At 35.8% G+C, this 26,407-nt stretch overlaps 1 protein-coding gene across 1 annotated transcript; it reads left to right on the top strand.

Moving 5' to 3' along the window:
- The first annotated feature begins 483 nt into the window (after positions 1–483).
- Positions 484–26,407, top strand: LOC132562543 (ribosome-binding protein 1-like). The gene is made up of 2 exons (XM_060227289.1): positions 484–491; positions 25,231–26,407. Exons 1-2 carry the CDS (start codon positions 484–486, stop codon positions 26,405–26,407), a joined length of 1,185 nt encoding a protein of 394 aa, XP_060083272.1.

Genomic DNA, 26,407 nt, shown 5'->3' with positions numbered 1-26,407 from the left:
AACAACGACTTTCTAAAGCATAATTTATTAATTGTTCTCTCACAATATTTTCTCAGTCTTAACCAAAAAGATTGACAAGTGTGGGTAACGTCATCACAAAACAATATCTCACCACACATGACACGCATTGACATCACAAATATAATATAGCTCTCGGGCGCCCGAGCGGAGCTCTCAAATGGCGTGCAGCGCGTAATTAGAATTACAGTTTAAACAGAGTTATCTCTCTTTCTAATGGTGTGGCTTCGTTGTTTTCGTTGATCCAAAGGACGCAAGCAACACTCCAGAGGAGAAATATAGACTTTAACCACTGTAGAAAATATAATTTTAGTAACTATTTAGATCAGTCTCAATGTTTATCAAGTAAGGAGTTTGTGCATTAACCGTTACTGTGTCGTAACTTTTGTTGCTTTTTAAGTTTGTGAGAAATGGAATGTCGAGTTTCAATGTGGAATAAGATGTGACAGAGACTGTCATGCTGCCATGTCGAGGTAATGTCACTTCAGTGTAAGACATTATATAAGTCAATATCGCCATTATCCGAGGTCACAGTCTGGGGATTACTGGTGCCATATTATACTTCCAACAATTATTTTTTTTATTTTCAGCACGCAATGATGTAGAGAAACAAATTGTGCTCAATATTTCCCTTTCCTTGCCCATGTTCATCAGAATGTACGTGATTTTTATCGGAGCAGACCATGGACTCCCAACAAACATTAATTTGGGCTTCAAGTTCAGAATCTCATAAACTCCTTGACACTCCAGGTGTTTGACGTCTGTGTCTTTTCTATGGAACCATTTCTTCAGTAGACAATAGATATCTGAATACCTCCCGACCAGTGAATAGAAGCCATGGTAAAAATACTGCATCAGTGGACTGATAAATGTTGCAAAGGACTATATTTTGACACTAAGTGGACGAATCGGGAAAACCTAGTCTTTAAAGAAATGTCAAAATCTGGACGGACTTCCCTGTTTCTGATTATCTATACGAAAGATCGCCATGTGGATATAAAAAATCACATCTCTAACTTGGATAAGCAGGATAGATCCATCCTGGTATATAGATTGCTTTGTTTTACTATGTATCAGGATGATGTTTACTGTAAAAAAATTTGGCTGTGTCAATATAACAAGACGGTCCAGAGTATAAAATAACTCTTACGTGTGCATCGTACTAGTAGACATCTCAATCCAAATTCTCTTTTACTACCGTGTCTAGGTTCTGATGTTTCAGTGTGATAACACTATAAAAACGTTCGAAATTATGCCCATCATCCGGGAACACAATCTTCACATGACATTCAAAAGCAGTTACTCAACCCAACAGACGTAAAACAAATCCAACAATTCAATGGATTTTTTTATCTTTTAATGGCTTTGTTTTTGTTTTTATTCGAAAAAAAAATCATTTCCATAATTGATTTCCAATTATTTCACATAAATGTGTATATGTCGTGTCTAATCTGGGTGAAATCGTCAGGACTATTAGGATCTCGATGAGTCAACCTAACCGAGACACTAGACAGTCAAAATGGTCTAAAATAGAGGCGATGGTCCATACAAAGGATTCACAGTAATCGATCTTCTAATTCGGAACTTCTCATTCGGAACTCTCTTTCTTACTTACTAAATAAGTGTGAAAATGAAAGTGTCTCAGTACACTTCTTATCTGTATCATTGTGATACATATTGTATTCTTTTGCTACACGTTAACACCCAGAAGACTGCACGCAGTCCTCGTGAAAGAAATGGAAGATTAATTACATTAACTGTTTTTTGCCTTTTATCGGTATGAGGCGAGACTTTCTCGTGTTTATTATCTGTTTTTTAATTCCCATTCATTAGTTAATTATTTCTGGTATTTTGTTGTAAACATGTATATAAATTAACGTGGGTTTACGCCCTCGTGTCCAATGAAAATAACTACGTAATAATTATATCTATTTATATCTAAACATAGCTATGTTTTTGTCGTTCTGTTGGGCGCCTCTGCTGAACACCATGACTGTGGTAACCTGTTATATCAATATTGGTCAGTCTATACTTTTGACAGATACACTGTAGTAATTGACATTGGGTGTTTCTAGCAGTAATAAACAGGTCTTTATAAAAAGTGACAAATATGACACGTGACTACCGACAACTGATTTATTACCTATACATATAGGTGTCAATAAAATCTCGCGAGAGTTTGTAAACACGAACGAGAGATAATATATCAGTCGCGTTTTGTAATTTCTATTTCAATATATATCTGTGTTCTGTTGATATTTAAATGTATATGTTATTTTAACAATCATTCTCTCTCTGTATTCTTTTGTTTACATATTAAAACTAAAACTGTATTGTAACTGTAAGATTCTGTAGTTTTGGAAAAAAATTGAGTTTAAAGCTTAAATTTGACAAAAACAAAGAAAGTAATCTTGATGTCTTGGATACTAAATGCTAGATTGCGAGGACTCGTCATTGATGTTACGTCGTACTTATCGTATCATTTGTTGTCTATATCAGGTAATGTTGTGTCTATATCAGGTCATTTGTTGTCTATATCAGGTAATGTTGTGTCTATATCAGGTCATTTGTTGTCTATATCAGGTAATGTTGTGTCTATATCAGGTCATGTGTTGTCTATATCAGGTAATGTTGTGTCTATATCAGGTCATTTGTTGTCTATATCAGGTAATGTTGTGTCTATATCAGGTCATTTGTTGTCTATATCAGGTAGTGTTGTGTCTATATCAGGTAATATGTTGTCTATAACAGGTAATGTTATGTCTATATTAAGTCATGTGTTGTCTATATCAGGTAATGTGTTGTCTATATCGGGTAATGTGTTGTCTATATCAGGTGATGTGATGTCTATATTAGGTAATGTGTTGTCTATATCAGGTCATGTGTTGTCTATATCGGGTAATGTGTTGTCTATATTAGGTCATGTGATGTCTATATTAGGTCATGTGATGTCTATATTAGGTGATGTGATGTCTATATTAGGTAATGTGTTGTCTATATCAGGTCATGTGATGTCTATATTAGGTAATGTGTTGTCTATATCAGGTCATGTGTTGTCTATATCAGGTAATGTGATGTCTATATCAGGTCATGTGTTGTTTATATCAGGTGATGTGATGTCTATATTAGGTCATGTGTTGTTTATATCAGGTGATGTGATGTCTATATTAGGTCATGTGTTGTTTATATCAGGTGATGTGACGTCTATATTACGTCATGTGTTGTTTATATCAGGTGATGTGACGTCTATATTAGGTCATGTGTTGTTTATATCAGGTGATGTGACGTCTATATTAGGTAATGTGTTGTCTATATCAGGTCATGTGTTGTCTATATCAGGTGATGTGATGTCTATATCAGGTCATGTGTTGTCTATATCAGGTGATGTGATGTCTATATTAGGTCATGTGTTGTTTATATCAGGTGATGTGATGTCTATATTAGGTCATGTGTTGTTTATATCAGGTGATGTGATGTCTATATTAGGTCATGTGATGTCTATATTAGGTAATGTGTTGTTTATATCAGGTGATGTGTTGTTTATATCAGGTGATGTGATGTCTATATCAGGTCATGTGTTGTTTATATCAGGTGATGTGATGTCTATATTAGGTCATGTGTTGTTTATATCAGGTGATGTGATGTCTATATTAGGTCATTTGTTGTTTATATCAGGTGATGTGACGTCTATATTACGTCATGTGTTGTTTATATCAGGTGATGTGACGTCTATATTAGGTAATGTGTTGTTTATATCAGGTGATGTGATGTCTATATTAGGTCATGTGTTGTTTATATCAGGTAATGTGATGTCTATATTAGGTCATGTGTTGTTTATATCAGGTGATGTGTTGTCTATATCAGGTCATGTGTTGTCTATATCAGGTGATGTGATGTCTATATCAGGTCATGTGTTGTCTATATCAGGTGATGTGATGTCTATATTAGGTCATGTGTTGTTTATATCAGGTGATGTGATGTCTATATTAGGTCATGTGTTGTTTATATCAGGTGATGTGATGTCTATATTAGGTCATGTGATGTCTATATTAGGTAATGTGTTGTTTATATCAGGTGATGTGTTGTTTATATCAGGTGATGTGATGTCTATATCAGGTCATGTGTTGTTTATATCAGGTGATGTGATGTCTATATTAGGTCATGTGTTGTTTATATCAGGTGATGTGATGTCTATATTAGGTCATTTGTTGTTTATATCAGGTGATGTGACGTCTATATTACGTCATGTGTTGTTTATATCAGGTGATGTGACGTCTATATTAGGTAATGTGTTGTTTATATCAGGTGATGTGATGTCTATATTAGGTCATGTGTTGTTTATATCAGGTAATGTGATGTCTATATTAGGTCATGTGTTGTTTATATCAGGTGATGTGATGTCTATATTAGGTCATGTGTTGTTTATATCAGGTAATGTGATGTCTATATTAGGTCATGTGTTGTTTATATCAGGTGATGTGACGTCTATATTACGTCATGTGTTGTTTATATCAGGTGATGTGATGTCTATATTAGGTCATGTGTTGTTTATATCAGGTAATGTGATGTCTATATTAGGTCATGTGTTGTTTATATCGGGTGATGTGATGTCTATATTAGGTCATGTGTTGTTTATATCAGGTAATGTGATGTCTATATTAGGTCATGTGTTGTTTATATCAGGTGATGTGATGTCTATATTAGGTCATGTGTTGTTTATATCAGGTAATGTGATGTCTATATTAGGTCATGTGTTGTTTATATCAGGTGATGTGTTAAGGATGAATTAACACGTGCTGTAACTATGTACAGTATAATATCCAAGGTCTCTACTCTTCAATACCTGGTACATGTGAGATATGTTGTCTGAGAAGTCGGAGATAAAAGATACATGTTTGAGGTACCTGTACAGATACATGTACTCTAGGTGCAATTATTGTGCCATGCTGAATACGATTTTATCGGATATAGATAAAATTACCAACATTTAATTACAACATGTAACCAGTTAAATGACTAAAGCGATTTACCGGCATTATAGGTAAAGAGGAAACACATGTATTAAGGTATAAACAGATGACACAAAGTTCATACACTTACAACGATACATCATGGGCAGACTGAACAGTTTAATCAATGTACAGGTATAAACATCAACTACATTATCTCAGGTAATGATAGACATATGTCGTATTTCTGGGAAGAGAATTCCCTTGAGGAAGGTCCTGGTATGTTTTGTCTGACATTAGTCATCGTCTGTTCTAATCATAGTTAGTCACATTGTCTTCTATCATTAAACAAAATGTTATCAAAGATTCACATAAAGTAACAAGTCGACACTTGGTGAATGATAATTGTTTCCCACAAAACCACTCGGGAAACCATTTTTTTTACATTTCCATCACAGTTAAGAGAAACCCATTTGTTTGTCTGTCAGTTTGTTTGTGGTTTAACGCCCACGCAGCAGCTAAGGGCACGTGACTATGATGTCCAGGGATGAAAGTAGCCACTAACAGGAAGATTATGTCTATTATTATATACGTAAAAATGGCCAATGAGAATATTGTAATAGGATACAGACATTTTTAGTTGGAAAAACTATCTTAATATGATGAATGATGAACATTTTCCTGCTGTTTTGCTTTGTCAACAAATTTATTTGACAAAATAACAAATTATGTGACGATAGGCAAGCAAAAAGAATAATCTGACCATTTCACAAGGAAAGAAATTGACACTCAATGTAGGTAAATTACGGCAAAATATGAACAAATACTTACAACGGCGATTCCTAAAAATAGTACAAGGAAAAAGACCATGTGTTCCTGAAGAGTAAGCTTCTTCTGTTTCGTCGACGTTACCTGCGATGTGGTCAAATCAAGTAAGTAATGTCACGTTGTCAAATAGAGTTGTGATCCTATTATTCTCCCAGGTGGATTTAAATAATTCTGTGATAAATACAGTTATTACAGTATGTTGTACATCTCTGAAGCAATTTTACGATAGTATCCACTGTTTCGGATGTTATTAGTTAATACTGTACTGTGTTTCTATCTTGGTGATATCTGTGGTATCTGTCAATGAGAATACCAGTTAGGTAAAGGGACATAACTCTATATATGAATTGTTGAACTTTTCAGTTTTGGGAAGTCAATAAAGTTGTTGAGTGTAATGTAACACATGTGTTAACCGGTGATTTTACAACGAGACTAAATCAGGTTCAATCTGGGGATGAGCCGGTCATCCACACACGTAAAGCACGATAGATGCTACAATATCCTCACTCTAGTGATATTTTGTATTAGTGGAACAACTACGATGGAGATGTTTTCTCTTTCAGACCACTTATTCTCCTTGCACGTTTCTAGGACGCCCGCGTAATTTTTTCTTTCCTATTCGTGTTTACCTCAATTCATCGATTTTGATTCTTTTACATCGACAAGAAAATACTGAGATAGACGTATAAGGTAATTATATAATATATAATTTTTTTTCTACTTCAATCAAATTTTGACAAGCTTATCATTTATTTAGACATATTCGTTGAAGTATTCTGTATAATTTTCTGGGTTACACTGCAAATATTTATAATAACATAATCTTAGTTCCAGTCATTTTATTTAAGCCAACCCATTGGTTTCTGGAGATGTCTGTATAAACATGTATTTTCAGCTTGTACATAATGTTAACTCAGACGTGAAGTAAAATGTGAAATAAGTGCGGAAGTTACAAATTCTATTCAAAGAAAAGAAAGTGAAACATGATATAGACCTTTATAATTCTACAGTTTGGCATTTAAATTAAAATCTGAATCGCATTACTTATGAACCTGTTGAGGATTGAGCCCCAGGTGAGTTTTTACATGAAAACTGCTGATTTAAAGATATTCACGACAGAGGCTTATCAGATTGATATCCACATTATTTTGTGACAAAGACATTTAAAATAAATATTGTATCATTTATTTTACCGTGTATCTAAGTAATTAAATAGCATATTGCACTTGAACGACGTTTACGTTCTGTTCCTGTAGAATGACAAATAACGTCTGCTAATAAAAAAACTCATTGCGGCGTGTATCTTTAGCTCAGATCACAAACCCCGGTGATATCAACACGCCTGACTAGGACTGAAAAATGACAAAATAAAAATTTCCTCTGAATATCTATTGCAGGTGGTACACACTGCTGGTGGTACACACTACTGGTGGTACACACTGTTGGTGGTTGATAATGCTGGTGGTACACAATGTTGGTGGTGGTACACACTGTTGGTGGTACACACTGTTGGTGGAAAACACTGTTGGTGGAACACACTGTTGGTGGTACACTGTGTTCGTAGTACACACTGTTGGTGGTACACATTGTTGGTGGTAGATACTGTTGGTGGTACACACTGTTGGTAGTATACACTGTTTGTGGTACACACTGTTGGTGGTAGACACTGTTGGTGGTACACATTGTTGGTGGTAGATACTGTTTGTGGTACACATTGTTGGTGGTACACATTGTTGGTGGTAGATACTGTTGGTGGTACACACTGTTGGTGGTACACACTGTTGGTGGTAAATACTGTTGGTGGTAAATACTGTTGGGTACACACTGTTGGTGGTACACAGTGTTGGTGGTTGATAATGCTGGTGGTACACAATGTTGGTGGTGGTACACACTGTTGGTGGTACACACTGTTGGTGGAAAACACTGTAGGTGGAACACACTGTTGGTGGTACACAGTGTTCGTGGTACACACTGTTGGTGGTAAATACTGTTGGTGGTACATACTGTTTGTGGTACACACTGTTGGTGGTAGATACTGTTGGTGGCTGTTGTTGGTACACAGTGTTGGTGGTACACACTGTTGGTGGTAGATACTGTTGATAATACACAGTGTTGGTGGTACACACTGTTGGTGGTACACAGTGTTGGTGGTACACAATGTTGGTGGTAGATACTGTTGGTGGTACACACTGTTGGTGGTAGACATTGTTGATGGTAGATATTGTTGGTGGTACACAGTGTTGGTGGTAGACACTGTTGGTGGTAGACACTGCTGTTGGTACAAACTATTGGTGGTTGACACTGTTGGTGGTAGACATTGTTGGTGGTACACATTGTTGGTGGTAGACACTGCTGTTGGTACAAACTATTGGTGGTAGACACTGTTGATGGTACACACTGTTGGTGATACACACTGTTGGTGGTAGACACTGTTGGTGGTACACACTGTTGGTGATACACACTGTTGGTGGTAGACACTGTTGGTGGTACACACTGTTGGTGGTAGACACTGCTGTTGGTGGTACACAGTTTTGGTGGTACACACTGTTGGTGGTAAATACTGTTGGTGATACATACTGTTTGTGGTACACATTGGTGGTGGTAGATACTGTTTGTGGTACACATTGTTGGTGGTACACACTGTTGGTGGTAGACACTGCTGGTGGTATACACTGTTGGTGGTAGACACTGCTGTTGGTGGAACACACTGTTGGTGGTACACAGTGTTGGTTGTACACACTGTTGGTGGTAAATACTGTTGGTGGTAGATACTGTTGGTGGTACACACTGTTGGTAGTATACACTGTTGGTGGTACACATTGTTGGTGGTAGATACTGTTTGTGGTACACACTATTGGTGGTACACACTGTTGGTGGAACACACTGTTGGTGGTAGATACTGTTTGTGGTACACATTGTTGGTGGTACACACTGTTGGTGGTAAACACTGCCGTTGGTGGAACACAGTGTTGGTGGTACACAGTGTTGGCTGTGCACACTGTTGGTGGTAAATACTGTTAGTGATACATACTGTTTATGGTACACACTGTTGGTGGTACACACTGTTGGTGGTAGAAACTGCTGGTGGTACACACTGTTGGTGGTAGACACTGCTGTTGGTGGGACACACTGTTGGTGGTACACAGTGTTGGTGGTACAGACTGTTGGTGGTAAATACTGTTGGTGATACATACTGTTTGTGGTACACACTGTTGGTGGTACACATTGTTGGTGATACACACTGTTGGTGGTAGACACTGTTGGTGGTACACACTGTTGGTGATACACACTGTTGGTGGTAGACACTGTTGGTGGTACACACTGTTGGTGGTAGACACTGCTGTTGGTGGTACACAGTTTTGGTGGTACACACTGTTGGTGGTAAATACTGTTGGTGATACATACTGTTTATGGTACACACTGTTGGTGGTACACATTGTTGGTGGTAGATACTGTTGGTGGTACACACTGTTGGTGGTACACATTGGTGGTGGTAGATACTGTTTGTGGTACACACTATTGGTGGTATACATTGTTGGTGGTAGATACTGTTGGTGGTACACACTGTTGGTGGAACACACTGTTGGTGGTAGATACTTTTTGTGGTACACATTGTTGGTGGTACACACTGTTGGTGGTAGACACTGCTGGTGGTATACACTGTTGGTGGTAGACACTGCTGTTGGTGGAACACACTGTTGGTGGTACACAGTGTTGGCTGTACACACTGTTGGTGGTAGACACTGCTGATGGTATACACTGTTGGTGGTAGACACTGCTGTTGGTGGAACACACTGTTGGTGGTACACAGTGTTGGCTGTACACACTGTTGGTGGTAAATACTGTTGGTGATACATACTGTTTATGGTACACACTGTTGGTGGTACACACTGTTGGTGGTAGACACTGCTGGTGGTACACACTGTTGGTGGTAGACACTGCTGTTGGTGGGACACACTGTTGGTGGTACACAGTGTTGGTGGTACAGACTGTTGGTGGTAAATACTGTTGGTGATACATACTGTTTATGGTACACACTGTTGGTGGTACACACTGTTGGTGGTAGACACTGCTGGTGGTACACACTGTTGGTGGTAGACACTGCTATTGGTGGGACACACTGTTGGTGGTACACAGTGTTGGTGGTACAGACTGTTGGTGGTAAATACTGTTGGTGATACATACTGTTTGTGGTACACACTGTTGGTGGTACACAGTGTTGGTGGTACAGACTGTTGGTGGTAAATACTGTTGGTGATACACACTGTTTGTGGTACACACTGTTGGTGTACCACACTGTTGGTGATACACACTGTTGGTGGTAGACACTGTTGGTGGTACACACTGTTGGTGGTAGACACTGCTGTTGGTGGTACACAGTTTTGGTGGTACACACTGTTGGTGGTAAATACTGTTGGTGATACATACTGTTTGTGGTACACATTGGTGGTGGTAGATACTGTTTGTGGTACACATTGTTGGTGGTACACACTGTTGGTGGTAGACACTGCTGGTGGTATACACTGTTGGTGGTAGACACTGCTGTTGGTGGAACACACTGTTGGTGGTACACAGTGTTGGTTGTACACACTGTTGGTGATACATACTGTTTATGGTACACACTGTTGGTGGTACACATTGTTGGTGGTAGATACTGTTGGTGGTACACATTGTTGGTGGTAGATACTGTTGGTGGTACACACTGTTGGTAGTATACACTGTTGGTGGTACACATTGTTGGTGGTAGATACTGTTTGTGGTACACACTATTGGTGGTACACACTGTTGGTGGAACACACTGTTGGTGGTAGATACTGCTGTTGGTGGTACACAGTTTTGGTGGTACACACTGTTGGTGGTAAATACTGTTGGTGATACATACTGTTTGTGGTACACATTGTTGGTGGTAGATACTGTTGGTGGTACACACTGTTGGTGGTACACATTGGTGGTGGTAGATACTGTTTGTGGTACACACTATTGGTGGTATACATTGTTGGTGGTAGACACTGCTGGTGGTACACACTGCTGTTGGTGGAATACACTGTTGGTGGTAGACACTGTTGGTGGTAAATACTGTTGGTGGTAGACACTGTTTGTGGAACACACTGTTGGTGGTACACACTGTTGGTGTACCATACTGTTGGTGGTAGACACTGCTGGTGGTACACACTGCTGTTGGTGGAATACACTGTTGGTGGTACACAGTGTTGGTGGTACACACTGTTGGTGGTAAATACTGTTGGTGGTAGACACTGCTGGTGGTACACACTGTTGGTGGTAGACACTGCTGTTGGTGGAACACACTGTTGGTGGTACACAGTGTTGGCGGTACACACTGTTGGTGGTAAATACTATTGGTGATACATACTGTTTGTGGTACACGCTGTTGGTGGTACACATTGTTGGTGGTAGATACTGTTTGTGGTACACACTGTTGGTGGTACACACTGTTGGTGGTAGACACTGCTGTTGGTGGAACACACTGTTGGTGGTACACAGTGTTGGTGGTACACACTGTTGGTGGTACACACTATTGGTGGTAGATACAGTTGGTGGTACACACTGTTGGTGGTACACACTGTTGGTGGTAGATACAGTTGGTGGTACACACTGTTGGTGGACTTTTAGTCCCTCAAAATGTTCTGTAACATACATGTTACATTTCAGTTAATTCGAATAATGGTTCTGTTCAGAATATACTCTTGACCACGATTTTGTTCTAAAATTAGCAGATGTATGGAAATTTCGAACATTATTGAATTATGGAACTAATGTAACCCTCTTCTTTCTATTACTTAAAATTTTCTGCATGCACCTATAATGTTTCAAAATGTAGGCCATTATCATCACTGACGAGTCGTACAAGGACGAAACCTACAATGCAGTTTAAATCATTGTTTGACTCTGCTGTGTCAAACACATTTGTATCTTAAATTGCTAGTTACCTGTGTGTCTTTGTACAAGTATACACATCCCCCATCACCTTGTAGAGGTAATAATGACTCTATTAAGACAAAGAATTTATGGAACTTCACAAGTGCACACGTCATAAACAGAAAACTACAGATATTTAATGGAAAATTTCCGGTCTTAACTGTACTCGTATTTATTTCAATCGTTTGCTTTGATTCCGGTTTCTTCGGTTTTGGGATAACGCCTCCCGAACTGATAAAAACCAGACGTTCGCCAATGACGTCATTAACACTTTCCCTTTTTAGATTTGACAACAAATGACATTGAAACGTTTCTTTATTATATGTTAGTGCGGATAAACGAATAGTTGGCACGTGCGCATATTCATAAAAGTTATCTTGATAAATTACAAACTTCTAAGTCTCCTTAAAACGGAAGTCATAGTAATTGTCGGCAAAAGCAGACTTTAAGTATATATTCTAATATATTAATATTACAATGAAGGACAAGTGTTGTAAATAGTTAAGATTAACATTCCTTGCAACGGTAGCTAGGGATACGTCTTACTGACAGGGGCGTGATGATGTTAAACCACGTGGACGAGAACACGTCAAACGAATGTACAAGAACATATGTATAAAAGAACATTTACATACAGAGATAATCAGTCTGCAAACAGAACCAAACTCTATAGTCAGATATGCTTGTAGGGGAATCCTGGGATTCGATGCGTCTAATTTGAGAATGTGTCATTAGTTATTTGGCTTTACCAAGATTAAAATGGTGGATGTTGTCGATGCAGCAGCGGAAGCTTAGTCTTCCGGAACACCTGGTCTTATTCTCCTTGTACTTTGTCAGGAGTCTCCATGTCAATAAATTTTTTGTTCATATTTGCCTTAGATTTATTGAATCTGAGTTTGGATTATGATTTTTATTTACGTTTTGATGTTGCTATTTTTCTTGTTTTGAATAAACTAAAAATGTCTTATTTAAGATCAATACCACTATAACAATAATGGTCAGAGATTCGAGCAAAGTTATTGTACACTGATAAAGACACCAAGGAACTTTAATGTATACGGCAACGGAATGTGATGTTAAACAGTAACATCTTAAGTTTGTGACTAAATATTAACAAATTCCGGTGATACTCCTAAAGTTTGTAACTAAATGTTACCAAATTCCCGGTGATACTCTGAAGTAAAATTGGGACATTAAAACTGAAGAAAGCTAAATACATAAGTGAAATGTATTGTTTATTGTCATCGTCTCAACACATGTGTCCTTAGCATTGTGGCAACAGGGTACAATTTGTATCGGAATAAGAATCATTGTACATAGTATGGGAGGACATTTGACCGTGTTTTATTGTTATTTTCTTTACAGTTGAGCAGTCAAGTGTTCTTCTTGATGGGGAGGGGGTATTTAAGGTTGATATTGGTTTACAGTGTTTCGATAAAGAAGAATAATTTAGCGCCTTACAATCGGCAGTACACAACGTCTGTGAAAGATGTTCCATAAAACTATATAAAAATATCACAGTTTATTTTCGAAGTTTTATCAAATAATCTACACCAAATTCAAAGAAACCAATTCCTGATAATGTGCTTAACAAAATAATTTTATAGAAGGTTCTTTTCAAACTAAGAATTTATCTTTTTAAATAGATTTATCTCACACTGTCTTACTATCCTATTATCGTGATGCTTATATTTGAAATGAAAATAAGATACGTAAAAATTCTCTTGTTCCGAGTATCTTTTATTTTGTACAATTTTACACTTAAATCACCACTTCAACATATTAAACAATTCGTGTAAAATTCTCTTCACTCTATATACAGAAAGCTTATCAGACGCTACAGCCGGAACAGTTACGATTGGTACTTATCACACTACATGTAGACTTCATGGCGTCCGCTTTATTACTTATCTGTAGATAAAATTGATCCCTCTGAATTTCAACATTTTGGTCCGTAATATCATTGATGATTGTACAACAGAATACAAAAACAATTCAATGCAATTTAGAATAAATAAAACAAACAACGAATCAAAACACAAAAAAATACCAACATGTCAACATGTCAACATAATACAAACTCAGTATATCTAGGAAACATGTCAACATAATACAAACTCAATATATCTAGGAAACATCAACATGTCAACATAATACAAACTCAATATATCTAGGAAACACCAACATGTCAACATAATACAAACTCAGTATATCTAGGAAACATGTCAACATAATACAAACTCAATATATCTAGGAAACATGTCAACATAATACAAACTCAGTATATCTAGGAAACATGTCAACATAATACAAACTCAATATATCTAGGAAACATGTCAACATAATACAAACTCAGTATATCTAGGAAACATGTCAACATAATACAAACTCAGTATATCTAGGAAACATGTCAACATAATACAAACTCAGTATATCTAGGAAACATGTCAACATGTCAACATAATACAAACTCAGTATATCTAGGAAACATGTCAACATAATACAAACTCAGTATATCTAGGAAACATGTCAACATAATACAAACTCAGTATATCTAGGAAACATGTCAACATAATACAAACTCAATATATCTAGGAAACATGTCAACATGTCAACATAATACAAACTCAGTATATCTAGGAAACATGTCAACATAATACAAACTCAGTATATCTAGGAAACATGTCAACATAATACAAACTCAGTATATCTAGGAAACATCAACATGTCAACATAATACAAACTCAATATATCTAGGAAACATCAACATGTCAACTTAATACAAACTCAGTATATCTAGGAAATATGTCAACATAATACAAACTCAGTATATCTAGGAAACATGTCAACATAATACAAACTCAGTATATCTAGGAAACATGTCAACATAATACAAACTCAATATATCTAGGAAACATGTCAACATGTCAACATAATACAAACTCAGCATATCTAGGAAACATGTCAACATAATACAAACTCAATATATCTAGGAAACATGTCAACATAATACAAACTCAGTATATCTAGGAAATGTGTCAACATAATACAAACTCAGTATATCTAGGAAACATGTCAACATAATACAAACTCAGTATATCTAGGAAACATGTCAACATAATACAAACTCAGTATATCAACATGTCAACATAATACAAACTCAGTATATCTAGGAAACATGTCAACATAATACAAACTCAGTATATCTAGGAAACATGTCAACATAATACAAACTCAGTATATCTAGGAAACATGTCAACATAATACAAACTCAGTATATCAACATGTCAACATAATACAAACTCAGTATATCTAGGAAACATGTCAACATAATACAAACTCAGTATATCTAGGAAACATGTCAACATAATACAAACTCAGTATATCTAGAAAACATGTCAACATAATACAAACTCAATATATCTAGGAAACATCAACATGTCAACATAATACAAACTCAGTATATCTAGGAAACACCAACATGTCAACATAATACAAACTCAGTATATCTAGGAAACATGTCAACATAATACAAACTCAGTATATCTAGGAAACATGTCAACATAATACAAACTCAATATATCTAGGAAACATGTCAACATGTCAACATAATACAAACTCAGTATATCTAGGAAACATGTCAACATAATACAAACTCAGTATATCTAGGAAACATGTCAACATAATACAAACTCAGTATATCTAGGAAACATGTCAACATAATACAAACTCAGTATATCTAGGAAACATGTCAACATAATACAAACTCAGTATATCTAGGAAACATCAACATGTCAACATAATACAAACTCAATATATCTAGGAAACATCAACATGTCAACATAATACAAACTCAGTATATCTAGGAAACACCAACATGTCAACATAATACAAACTCAGTATATCTAGGAAACATGTCAACATAATACAAACTCAGTATATCTAGGAAACATGTCAACATAATACAAACTCAGTATATCTAGGAAACATGTCAACATAATACAAACTCAGTATATCTAGGAAACATGTCAACATAATACAAACTCAGTATATCTAGGAAACATGTCAACATAATACAAATTCAGTATATCTAGGAAACATGTCAACATAATACAAACTCAATATATCTAGGAAACATGTCAACATAATACAAACTCAGTATATCTAGGAAACATGTCAACATAATACAAACTCAGTATATCTAGGAAACATGTCAACATAATACAAACTCAATATATCTAGGAAACATCAACATGTCAACATAATACAAACTCAGTATATCTAGGAAACACCAACATGTCAACATAATACAAACTCAGTATATCTAGGAAACATGTCAACATAATACAAACTCAGTATATCTAGGAAACATGTCAACATAATACAAACTCAATATATCTAGGAAACATGTCAACATAATACAAACTCAGTATATCTAGGAAACATGTCAACATAATACAAACTCAGTATATCTAGGAAACATGTCAACATAATACAAACTCAGTATATCTAGGAAACATGTCAACATAATACAAACTCAGTATATCTAGGAAACATGTCAACATAATACAAACTCAATATATCTAGGAAACATCAACATGTCAACATAATACAAACTCAATATATCTAGGAAACATCAACATGTCAACATAATACAAACTCAGTATATCTAGGAAACACCAACATGTCAACATAATACAAACTCAGTATATCTAGGAAACATGTCAACATAATACAAACTCAGTATATCTAGGAAACATGTCAACATAATACAAACTCAATATATCTAGGAAACATGTCAACATGTCAACATAATACAAACTCAGTATATCTAGGAAACATGTCAACATAATACAAACTCAATATATCTAGGAAACATGTCAACATAATACAAACTCAATATATCTAGGAAACATGTCAACATAATACAAACTCAGTATATCTAGGAAACATGTCAACATAATACAAACTCAGTATATCTAGGAAACATCAACATGTCAACATAATACAAACTCAATATATCTAGGAAACATCAACATGTCAACATAATACAAACTCAGTATATCTAGGAAACACCAACATGTCAACATAATACAAACTCATTATATCTAGGAAACATGTCAACATAATACAAACTCAGTATATCTAGGAAACATGTCAACATAATACAAACTCAGTATATCTAGGAAACATGTCAACATAATACAAACTCAGTATATCTAGGAAACATGTCAACATAATACAAACTCAGTATATCTAGGAAACATGTCAACATAATACAAACTCAGTATATCTAGGAAACATGTCAACATAATACAAACTCAGTATATCTAGGAAACATGTCAACATAATACAAACTCAATATATATAGGAAACATGTCAACATGTCAACATAATACAAACTCAGTATATCTAGGAAACATGTCAACATAATACAAACTCAGTATATCTAGGAAACATGTCAACATAATACAAACTCAGTATATCTAGGAAACATGTCAACATAATACAAACTCAGTATATCTAGGAAACATGTCAACATAATACAAACTCAGTATATCTAGGAAACATCAACATGTCAACATAATACAAACTCAATATATCTAGGAAACACCATAATGTCAACATAATACAAACTCAGTATATCTAGGAAACATGTCAACATAATACAAACTCAGTATATCTAGGAAACATGTCAACATAATACAAACTCAGTATATCTAGGAAACATGTCAACATAATACAAACTCAATATATCTAGGAAACACCAACATGTCAACATAATACAAAACTCAGTATATCTAGGAAACATGTCAACATAATACAAACTCAGTATATCTAGGACACATGTCAACATAATACAAACTCAGTATATCTAGGAAACATGTCAACATAATACAAACTCAGTATATCTAGGAAACATGTCAACATAATACAAACTCAATATATCTAGGAAACATCAACATGTCAACATGATACAAACTCAGTATATCTAGGAAACATGTCAACATAATACAAACTCAGTATATCTAGGAAACATGTCAACATAATACAAACTCAGTATATCTAGGAAACATGTCAACATAATACAAACACAGTATATCTAGGAAACACCAACATGTCAACATAATACAAAACTCAGTATATCTAGGAAACATGTCAACATAATACAAACTCAGTATATCTAGGAAACATGTCAACATAATACAAACTCAGTATATCTAGGAAACATGATGTCAACATAATACAAACTCAATATATCTAGGAAACATCAACATGTCAACATGATACAAACTCAGTATATCTAGGAAACATCAACATGTCAACATAATACAAACTCAGTATATCTAGGAAACACCAACATGTCAACATAATACAAACTCAGTATATCTAGGAAACATGTCAACATAATACAAACTCAGTATATCTAGGAAACATGTCAACATAATACAAACTCAATATATCTAGGAAACATGTCAACATGTCAACATAATACAAACTCAGTATATCTAGGAAACATGTCAACATAATACAAACTCATTATATCTAGGAAACATGTCAACATAATACAAACTCAGTATATCTAGGAAACATGTCAACATAATACAAACTCAGTATATCTAGGAAACATGTCAACATAATACAAACTCAGTATATCTAGGAAACATCAACATGTCAACATAATACAAACTCAATATATCTAGGAAACATCAACATGTCAACATAATACAAACTCAGTATATCTAGGAAACACCAACATGTCAACATAATACAAACTCATTATATCTAGGAAACATGTCAACATAATACAAACTCAGTATATCTAGGAAACATGTCAACATAATACAAACTCAGTATATCTAGGAAACATGTCAACATAATACAAACTCAGTATATCTAGGAAACATGTCAACATAATACAAACTCAGTATATCTAGGAAACATGTCAACATAATACAAACTCAGTATATCTAGGAAACATGTCAACATAATACAAACTCAGTATATCTAGGAAACATGTCAACATAATACAAACTCAATATATCTAGGAAACATGTCAACATGTCAACATAATACAAACTCAGTATATCTAGGAAACATGTCAACATAATACAAACTCAGTATATCTAGGAAACATGTCAACATAATACAAACTCAGTATATCTAGGAAACATGTCAACATAATACAAACTCAGTATATCTAGGAAACATGTCAACATAATACAAACTCAGTATATCTAGGAAACATCAACATGTCAACATAATACAAACTCAATATATCTAGGAAACACCATAATGTCAACATAATACAAACTCAGTATATCTAGGAAACATCAACATAATACAAACTCAGTATATCTAGGAAACATGTCAACATAATACAAACTCAGTATATCTAGGAAACATGTCAACATAATACAAACTCAGTATATCTAGGAAACACCAACATGTCAACATAATACAAAACTCAGTATATCTAGGAAACATGTCAACATAATACAAACTCAGTATATCTAGGACACATGTCAACATAATACAAACTCAGTATATCTAGGAAACATGTCAACATAATACAAACTCAGTATATCTAGGAAACATGTCAACATAATACAAACTCAATATATCTAGGAAACATCAACATGTCAACATAATACAAACTCAGTATATCTAGGAAACATGTCAACATAATACAAACTCAGTATATCTAGGAAACATGTCAACATAATACAAACTCAGTATATCTAGGAAACATGTCAACATAATACAAACTCAGTATATCTAGGAAACACCAACATGTCAACATAATACAAAACTCAGTATATCTAGGAAACATGTCAACATAATACAAACTCAGTATATCTAGGAAACATGTCAACATAATACAAACTCAATATATCTAGGAAACATCAACATGTCAACATAATACAAACTCAATATATCTAGGAAACACCAACATGTCAACATAATACAAACTCAATATATCTAGGAAACATGTCAACATAATACAAACTCAGTATATCTAGGAAACATGTCAACATAATACAAACTCAGTATATCTAGGAAACATGTCAACATAATACAAACTCAGTATATCTAGGAAACATGTCAACATAATACAAACTCAGTATATCTAGGAAACATGTCAACATAATACAAACTCAGTATATCTAGGAAACATGTCAACATAATACAAACTCAGTATATCTAGGAAACATGTCAACATAATACAAACTCAATATATCTAGGAAACATGTCAACATGTCAACATAATACAAACTCAGTATATCTAGGAAACATGTCAACATAATACAAACTCAGTATATCTAGGAAACATGTCAACATAATACAAACTCAGTATATCTAGGAAACATGTCAACATAATACAAACTCAGTATATCTAGGAAACATGTCAACATAATACAAACTCAGTATATCTAGGAAACATCAACATGTCAACATAATACAAACTCAATATATCTAGGAAACACCATAATGTCAACATAATACAAACTCAGTATATCTAGGAAACATCAACATAATACAAACTCAGTATATCTAGGAAACATGTCAACATAATACAAAATCAGTATATCTAGGAAACATGTCAACATAATACAAACTCAGTATATCTAGGAAACACCAACATGTCAACATAATACAAAACTCAGTATATCTAGGAAACATGTCAACATAATACAAACTCAGTATATCTAGGACACATGTCAACATAATACAAACTCAGTATATCTAGGAAACATGTCAACATAATACAAACTCAGTATATCTAGGAAACATGTCAACATAATACAAACTCAATATATCTAGGAAACATCAACATGTCAACATGATACAAACTCAGTATATCTAGGAAACATGTCAACATAATACAAACTCAGTATATCTAGGAAACATGTCAACATAATACAAACTCAGTATATCTAGGAAACATGTCAACATAATACAAACTCAGTATATCTAGGAAACACCAACATGTCAACATAATACAAAACTCAGTATATCTAGGAAACATGTCAACATAATACAAACTCAGTATATCTAGGAAACATGTCAACATAATACAAACTCAGTATATCTAGGAAACATGATGTCAACATAATACAAACTCAATATATCTAGGAAACATCAACATGTCAACATGATACAAACTCAGTATATCTAGGAAACATGTCAACATAATACAAACTCAGTATATCTAGGAAACATGTCAACATAATACAAACTCAGTATATCTAGGAAACATGTCAACATAATACAAACTCAATATATCTAGGAAACATGTCAACATGTCAACATGATACAAACTCAGTATATCTAGGAAACATGTCAACATAATACAAACTCAGTATATCTAGGAAACATGTCAACATAATACAAACTCAGTATATCTAGGAAACATGTCAACATAATACAAACTCAGTATATCTAGGAAACATGTCAACATAATACAAACTCAATATATCTAGGAAACATGTCAACATAATACAAACTCAATATATCTAGGAAACATCAACATGTCAACATAATACAAACTCAGTATATCTAGGAAACATCAACATGTCAACATAATACAAACTCAATATATCTAGGAAACATGTCAACATAATACAAACTCAGTATATCTAGGAAACATGTCAACATAATACAAACTCAGTATATCTAGGAAACATGTCAACATAATACAAACTCAGTATATCTAGGAAACATGTCAACATAATACAAACTCAGTATATCTAGGAAACATGTCAACATAATACAAACTCAGTATATCTAGGAAACATCAACATGTCAACATAATACAAACTCAATATATCTAGGAAACACCATAATGTCAACATAATACAAACTCAGTATATCTAGGAAACATCAACATAATACAAACTCAGTATATCTAGGAAACATGTCAACATAATACAAACTCAGTATATCTAGGAAACATGTCAACATAATACAAACTCAGTATATCTAGGAAACACCAACATGTCAACATAATACAAAACTCAGTATATCTAGGAAACATGTCAACATAATACAAACTCAGTATATCTAGGAAACATCAACATGCCAACATAATACAAACTCAGTATATCTAGGAAACATGTGAACATAATACAAACTCAGTATATCTAGGAAACATGTCAACATACTACAAACTCAGTATATCTAGGTAACATGTCTAATTATTACTAACTCAGTATATCTAGGAAACATGTCAACATAATACAAACTCAGTATATCTAGGAAACATGTCAACATAATACAAACTCAATATATCTAGGAAACATCAACATGTCAACATGATACAAACTCAGTATATCTAGGAAACATGTCAACATAATACAAACTCAGTAGATCTAGGAAACATGTCAACATAATACAAACTCAGTATATCTAGGAAACATATCAACATAATACAAACTCAATATATCTAGGAAACACCAACATGTCAACATAATACAAAACTCAGTATATCTAGGAAACATGTCAACATAATACAAACTCAGTATATCTAGGAAACATGTCAACATAATACAAACTCAGTATATCTAGGAAACATCAACATGTCAACATAATACAAACTCAATATATCTAGGAAACATCAACATGTCAACATGATACAAACTCAGTATATCTAGGAAACATGTCAACATAATACAAACTCAGTATATCTAGGAAACATGTCAACATAATACAAACTCAGTATATCTAGGAAACATGTCAACATAATACAAACTCAATATATCTAGGTAACATGTCAACATGTCAACATGATACAAACTCAGTATATCTAGGAAACATGTCAACATAATACAAACTCAGTATATCTAGGAAACATGTCAACATAATACAAACTCAGTATATCTAGGAAACATGTCAACATAATACAAACTCAGTATATCTAGGAAACATGTCAACATAATACAAACTCAATATATCTAGGAAACATGTCAACATAATACAAACTCAATATATCTAGGAAACATCAACATGTCAACATAATACAAACTCAGTATATCTAGGAAACACCAACATGTCAACATAATACAAACTCAGTATATCTAGGAAACATGTCAACATAATACAAACTCAGTATATCTAGGAAACATGTCAACATAATACAAACTCAGTATATCTAGGAAACATGTCAACATAATACAAACTCAGTATATCTAGGAAACATGTCAACATAATACAAACTCAGTATATCTAGGAAACATCAACATGTCAACATAATACAAACTCAATATATCTAGGAAACACCATAATGTCAACATAATACAAACTCAGTATATCTAGGAAACATCAACATAATACAAACTCAGTATATCTAGGAAACATGTCAACATAATACAAACTCAGTATATCTAGGAAACACCAACATGTCAACATAATACAAACTCAGTATATCTAGGAAACATCAACATGTCAACATAATACAAACTCAGTATATCTAGGAAACACCAACATGTCAACATAATACAAACTCAGTATATCTAGGAAACATCAACATGTCAACATAATACAAACTCAGTATATCTAGGAAACATGTCAACATAGTATATCTAGGAAACATGTCAACATAATACAAACTCAGTATATTTAGGAAACATCAACATGTCAACATAATACAAACTCAGTATATTTAGGAAACATCAACATGTCAACATAATACAAACTCAATATATCTAGGAAACACCAACATGTCAACATAATACAAACTCAGTATATTTAGGAAACATGTCAACATAATACAAACTCAGTATATCTAGGAAACATGTCAACATAATACAAACTCAGTATATTTAGGAAACATGTCAACATAATACAAACTCAGTATATCTAGGAAACATGTCAACATAATACAAACTCAATATATCTAGGAAATATGTCAACATAATACAAACTCAGTATATCTAGGAAACATCAACATGTCAACATAATACAAACTCAGTATATTTAGGAAACATCAACATGTCAACATAATACAAACTCAATATATCTAGGAAACATCAACATGTCAACATAATACAAACTCAATATATCTAGGAAACACCAACATGTCAACATAATACAAACTCAATATATTTAGGAAACATCAAGATGTCAACATAATCACAATACAAACTCAAATTCAATGTAACTAGGGGAAAATATGAACAAAAGTAGGAATTTACACTGAAACTCCCGAACAAGTACAAGGGGAATCATCTCAAACAGTCACCTGACGCAGGTGTAAACACCTATTTAGTAAATTGTGTATGTTAAAATCAATTTGTATTTAAATGACGGACAAGATTATCTATCTATGTCAAGATAGATAATCTTGTCCGTCATTTGTTCAACTTATATAATAGTATAGTGATGACCATACAAACTAGAAAACGCTTCACCTTCGTGTACTCCTTTGATGTTTTCATTTACTTGATTTTTCTTCCATTATTTCATTCGTTCACGTATAGTGTTAACAGTTAACACGTGATGAATTCTTTTCCACAGCGTTTTCACTTTTGAACATTTTTGAACAAAACAGCGAAAAAAAGATTATTTGAAAATATAATGAGATATTGGAAAAATATTGTTGATTGCGAGAGCAGTCCTTCTGATGTACGTTCCAGCTGGATCTCCAACACACGTAGTCACTGAGAAACATTCTTGAAGTCTAAAACTACAGACGATTATCGTCCTCATTTTAGGACAAGATGAAGATTCACAGACATGAAAATATGGCCAACAGTCCTTTTGATTCTCGGATATAATTTCTTTGAAAACGTGTTTCTTCTACACTGTTTGTTTCCGTGTATTGCTAAATCTCGCACTGGGCATATACAGATGGGTAGCGATCACATCTATAGGACGATTTGTCCTCCCTAACGGGCGTGAGGTATAACATTCTGTTAATCACGTGTAAATGCCAAAATAAAAAACACACGATTGGAGTGTAACATTAATAAAACTCAAAAGCGTCGTCAATGTCAGTCACCAGTATGTCTTGACAGAAGTTTTCCGTTTCATTCCCCATCTCATTCCCCGCCTTATTCCCCATCTCATTTCCCGCCTCATTCCCCGTCTCATTTCCCGCCTTATTTACCATCTCATTCCCCGCCTTATTCTCCATCTTATTCCCCGTCTCATTTCCCGCCTTATTCCCCGTCTCACCTCGCCCCATTCCCCGTCTCATTCCCCACCTCATTCCCCGTCTCATTTCCCGTCTCATTCCCCACCTCATTCTCCGTCTCATTTCCCGTCTCATTCCCAGCTCTCTACATTTCACTGTTTATTGCAACATCATAATGCAGATTACTAATGTGTGACGTCATTTCATTATATTCGTCTGACGTCACTATATGTGGATATACTTACGGGATAAATCATAAACGTATTTCGAAAACTGTTCAAGAAATTCCCGTTATTGTGTTGTATCGTCCGGAAGCAGCCTCGCTCGTACAATAAATATTGTCCCCTAAACCAAAAATAACAGCCACAACGCAATCAAGTGTCGAGAAGCAGGGAAGAGAGGAGCAGGGAAAAGGAGAGCAGGGACGAGGGGAGCAGGGAAGAGGGGAGCAGGGAAGAGGGGAGCAGGGAAGAGGGGAGCAGGGACGAGGGGTGCAGGGACAAGGGGAGCAGGGAAGAGGGGAGCAGGGACAAGGGGAGCAGGGAAGAGAGGAGCAGGGAAGAGGGGAGCGGGGAAGAGAGGAGCGGGGAAGAGGGGAGCAGGGACAAGGGGAGCAGGGAAGAGAGGAGCAGGGAAGAGGGGAGCAGGGAAGAGAGGATCAGGGAAGAGGGGAGCAGGGACAAGGGGAGCAAGGAAGAGAGGAGCAGGGAAGAGGGGAGCAGGGAAGAGAGGATCAGGGAAGAGGGGAGCAGGGACAAGGGTAGCAGGGAAGAGGGGAGCGGGAAGAGAGGAGCAGGGAAGAGGGGAGCGAGAAGAGGGGAGCAAGGAAGAGAGGAGCAGGGACGAGGGGAGCAGGGAAGAGGGGAGCAAGGAAGAGGAGCAGGGAAGAGGGGAGCAGGGAAGAGGGGAGCAGGGACGAGGGGAGCAGGGAAGAGGGGAGCAGGGAAGAGGGGAGCAGGGACGAGGGGAGCAGGGAAGAGGGGAGCAAGGAAGAGGGGAGCGGGAAGAGAGGAGCAGGGAAGAGGGGAGCGGGAAGAGGGGAGCAGGGAAGAGGGGAGCAGGGAAGAGGGGAGCAGGGACAAAGGTAGCAGGGAAGAGGGGAGCGGGAAAAGAGGAGCAGGGAAGAGGGGAGCGGGAAGAGAGGAGCAGGGAAGAGGGGAGCAGGAGCAAGGAAGAGAGGAGCAGGGAAGAGGGGAGCGGGAAGAGAGGATCGAGGAAGAGGGGAGCAGGGACAAGGGGAGCAGGGAAGAGAGGAACAGGGAAGAGGGGAGCAGGGACGAGGAGAACAGGGAAGAGAGGAGCAAGGAAGAGGGGAGCGGGAAGAGGGGAGCAGGGAAGAGGGGAGCAGGGAAGAGAGGAACAGGGAAGAGGGGAGCAGGGAAGAGAGGAGCAGGGAAGAGGGGAGCAGGAGCAAGGAAGAGAGGAGCAGGGAAGAGGGGAGCAGGGACGAGGGGAGCAGGGAAGAGAGGAGCGGGGACGAGAGGAGCGGGGAAGAGGGGAGCAGGGAAGAGGGGAGCAGGGCAGAGGGAGCAGGGAATAA

Source organism: Ylistrum balloti, unplaced genomic scaffold (genome assembly GCF_031769215.1).
Source record: "Ylistrum balloti isolate Yb309-2 unplaced genomic scaffold, AGI_CSIRO_Ybal_v1 Utg371444, whole genome shotgun sequence".
NCBI classification, from domain to species: domain Eukaryota; kingdom Metazoa; phylum Mollusca; class Bivalvia; order Pectinida; family Pectinidae; genus Ylistrum; species Ylistrum balloti.
This window is presented reverse-complemented; position numbering and strand designations above follow the sequence as displayed.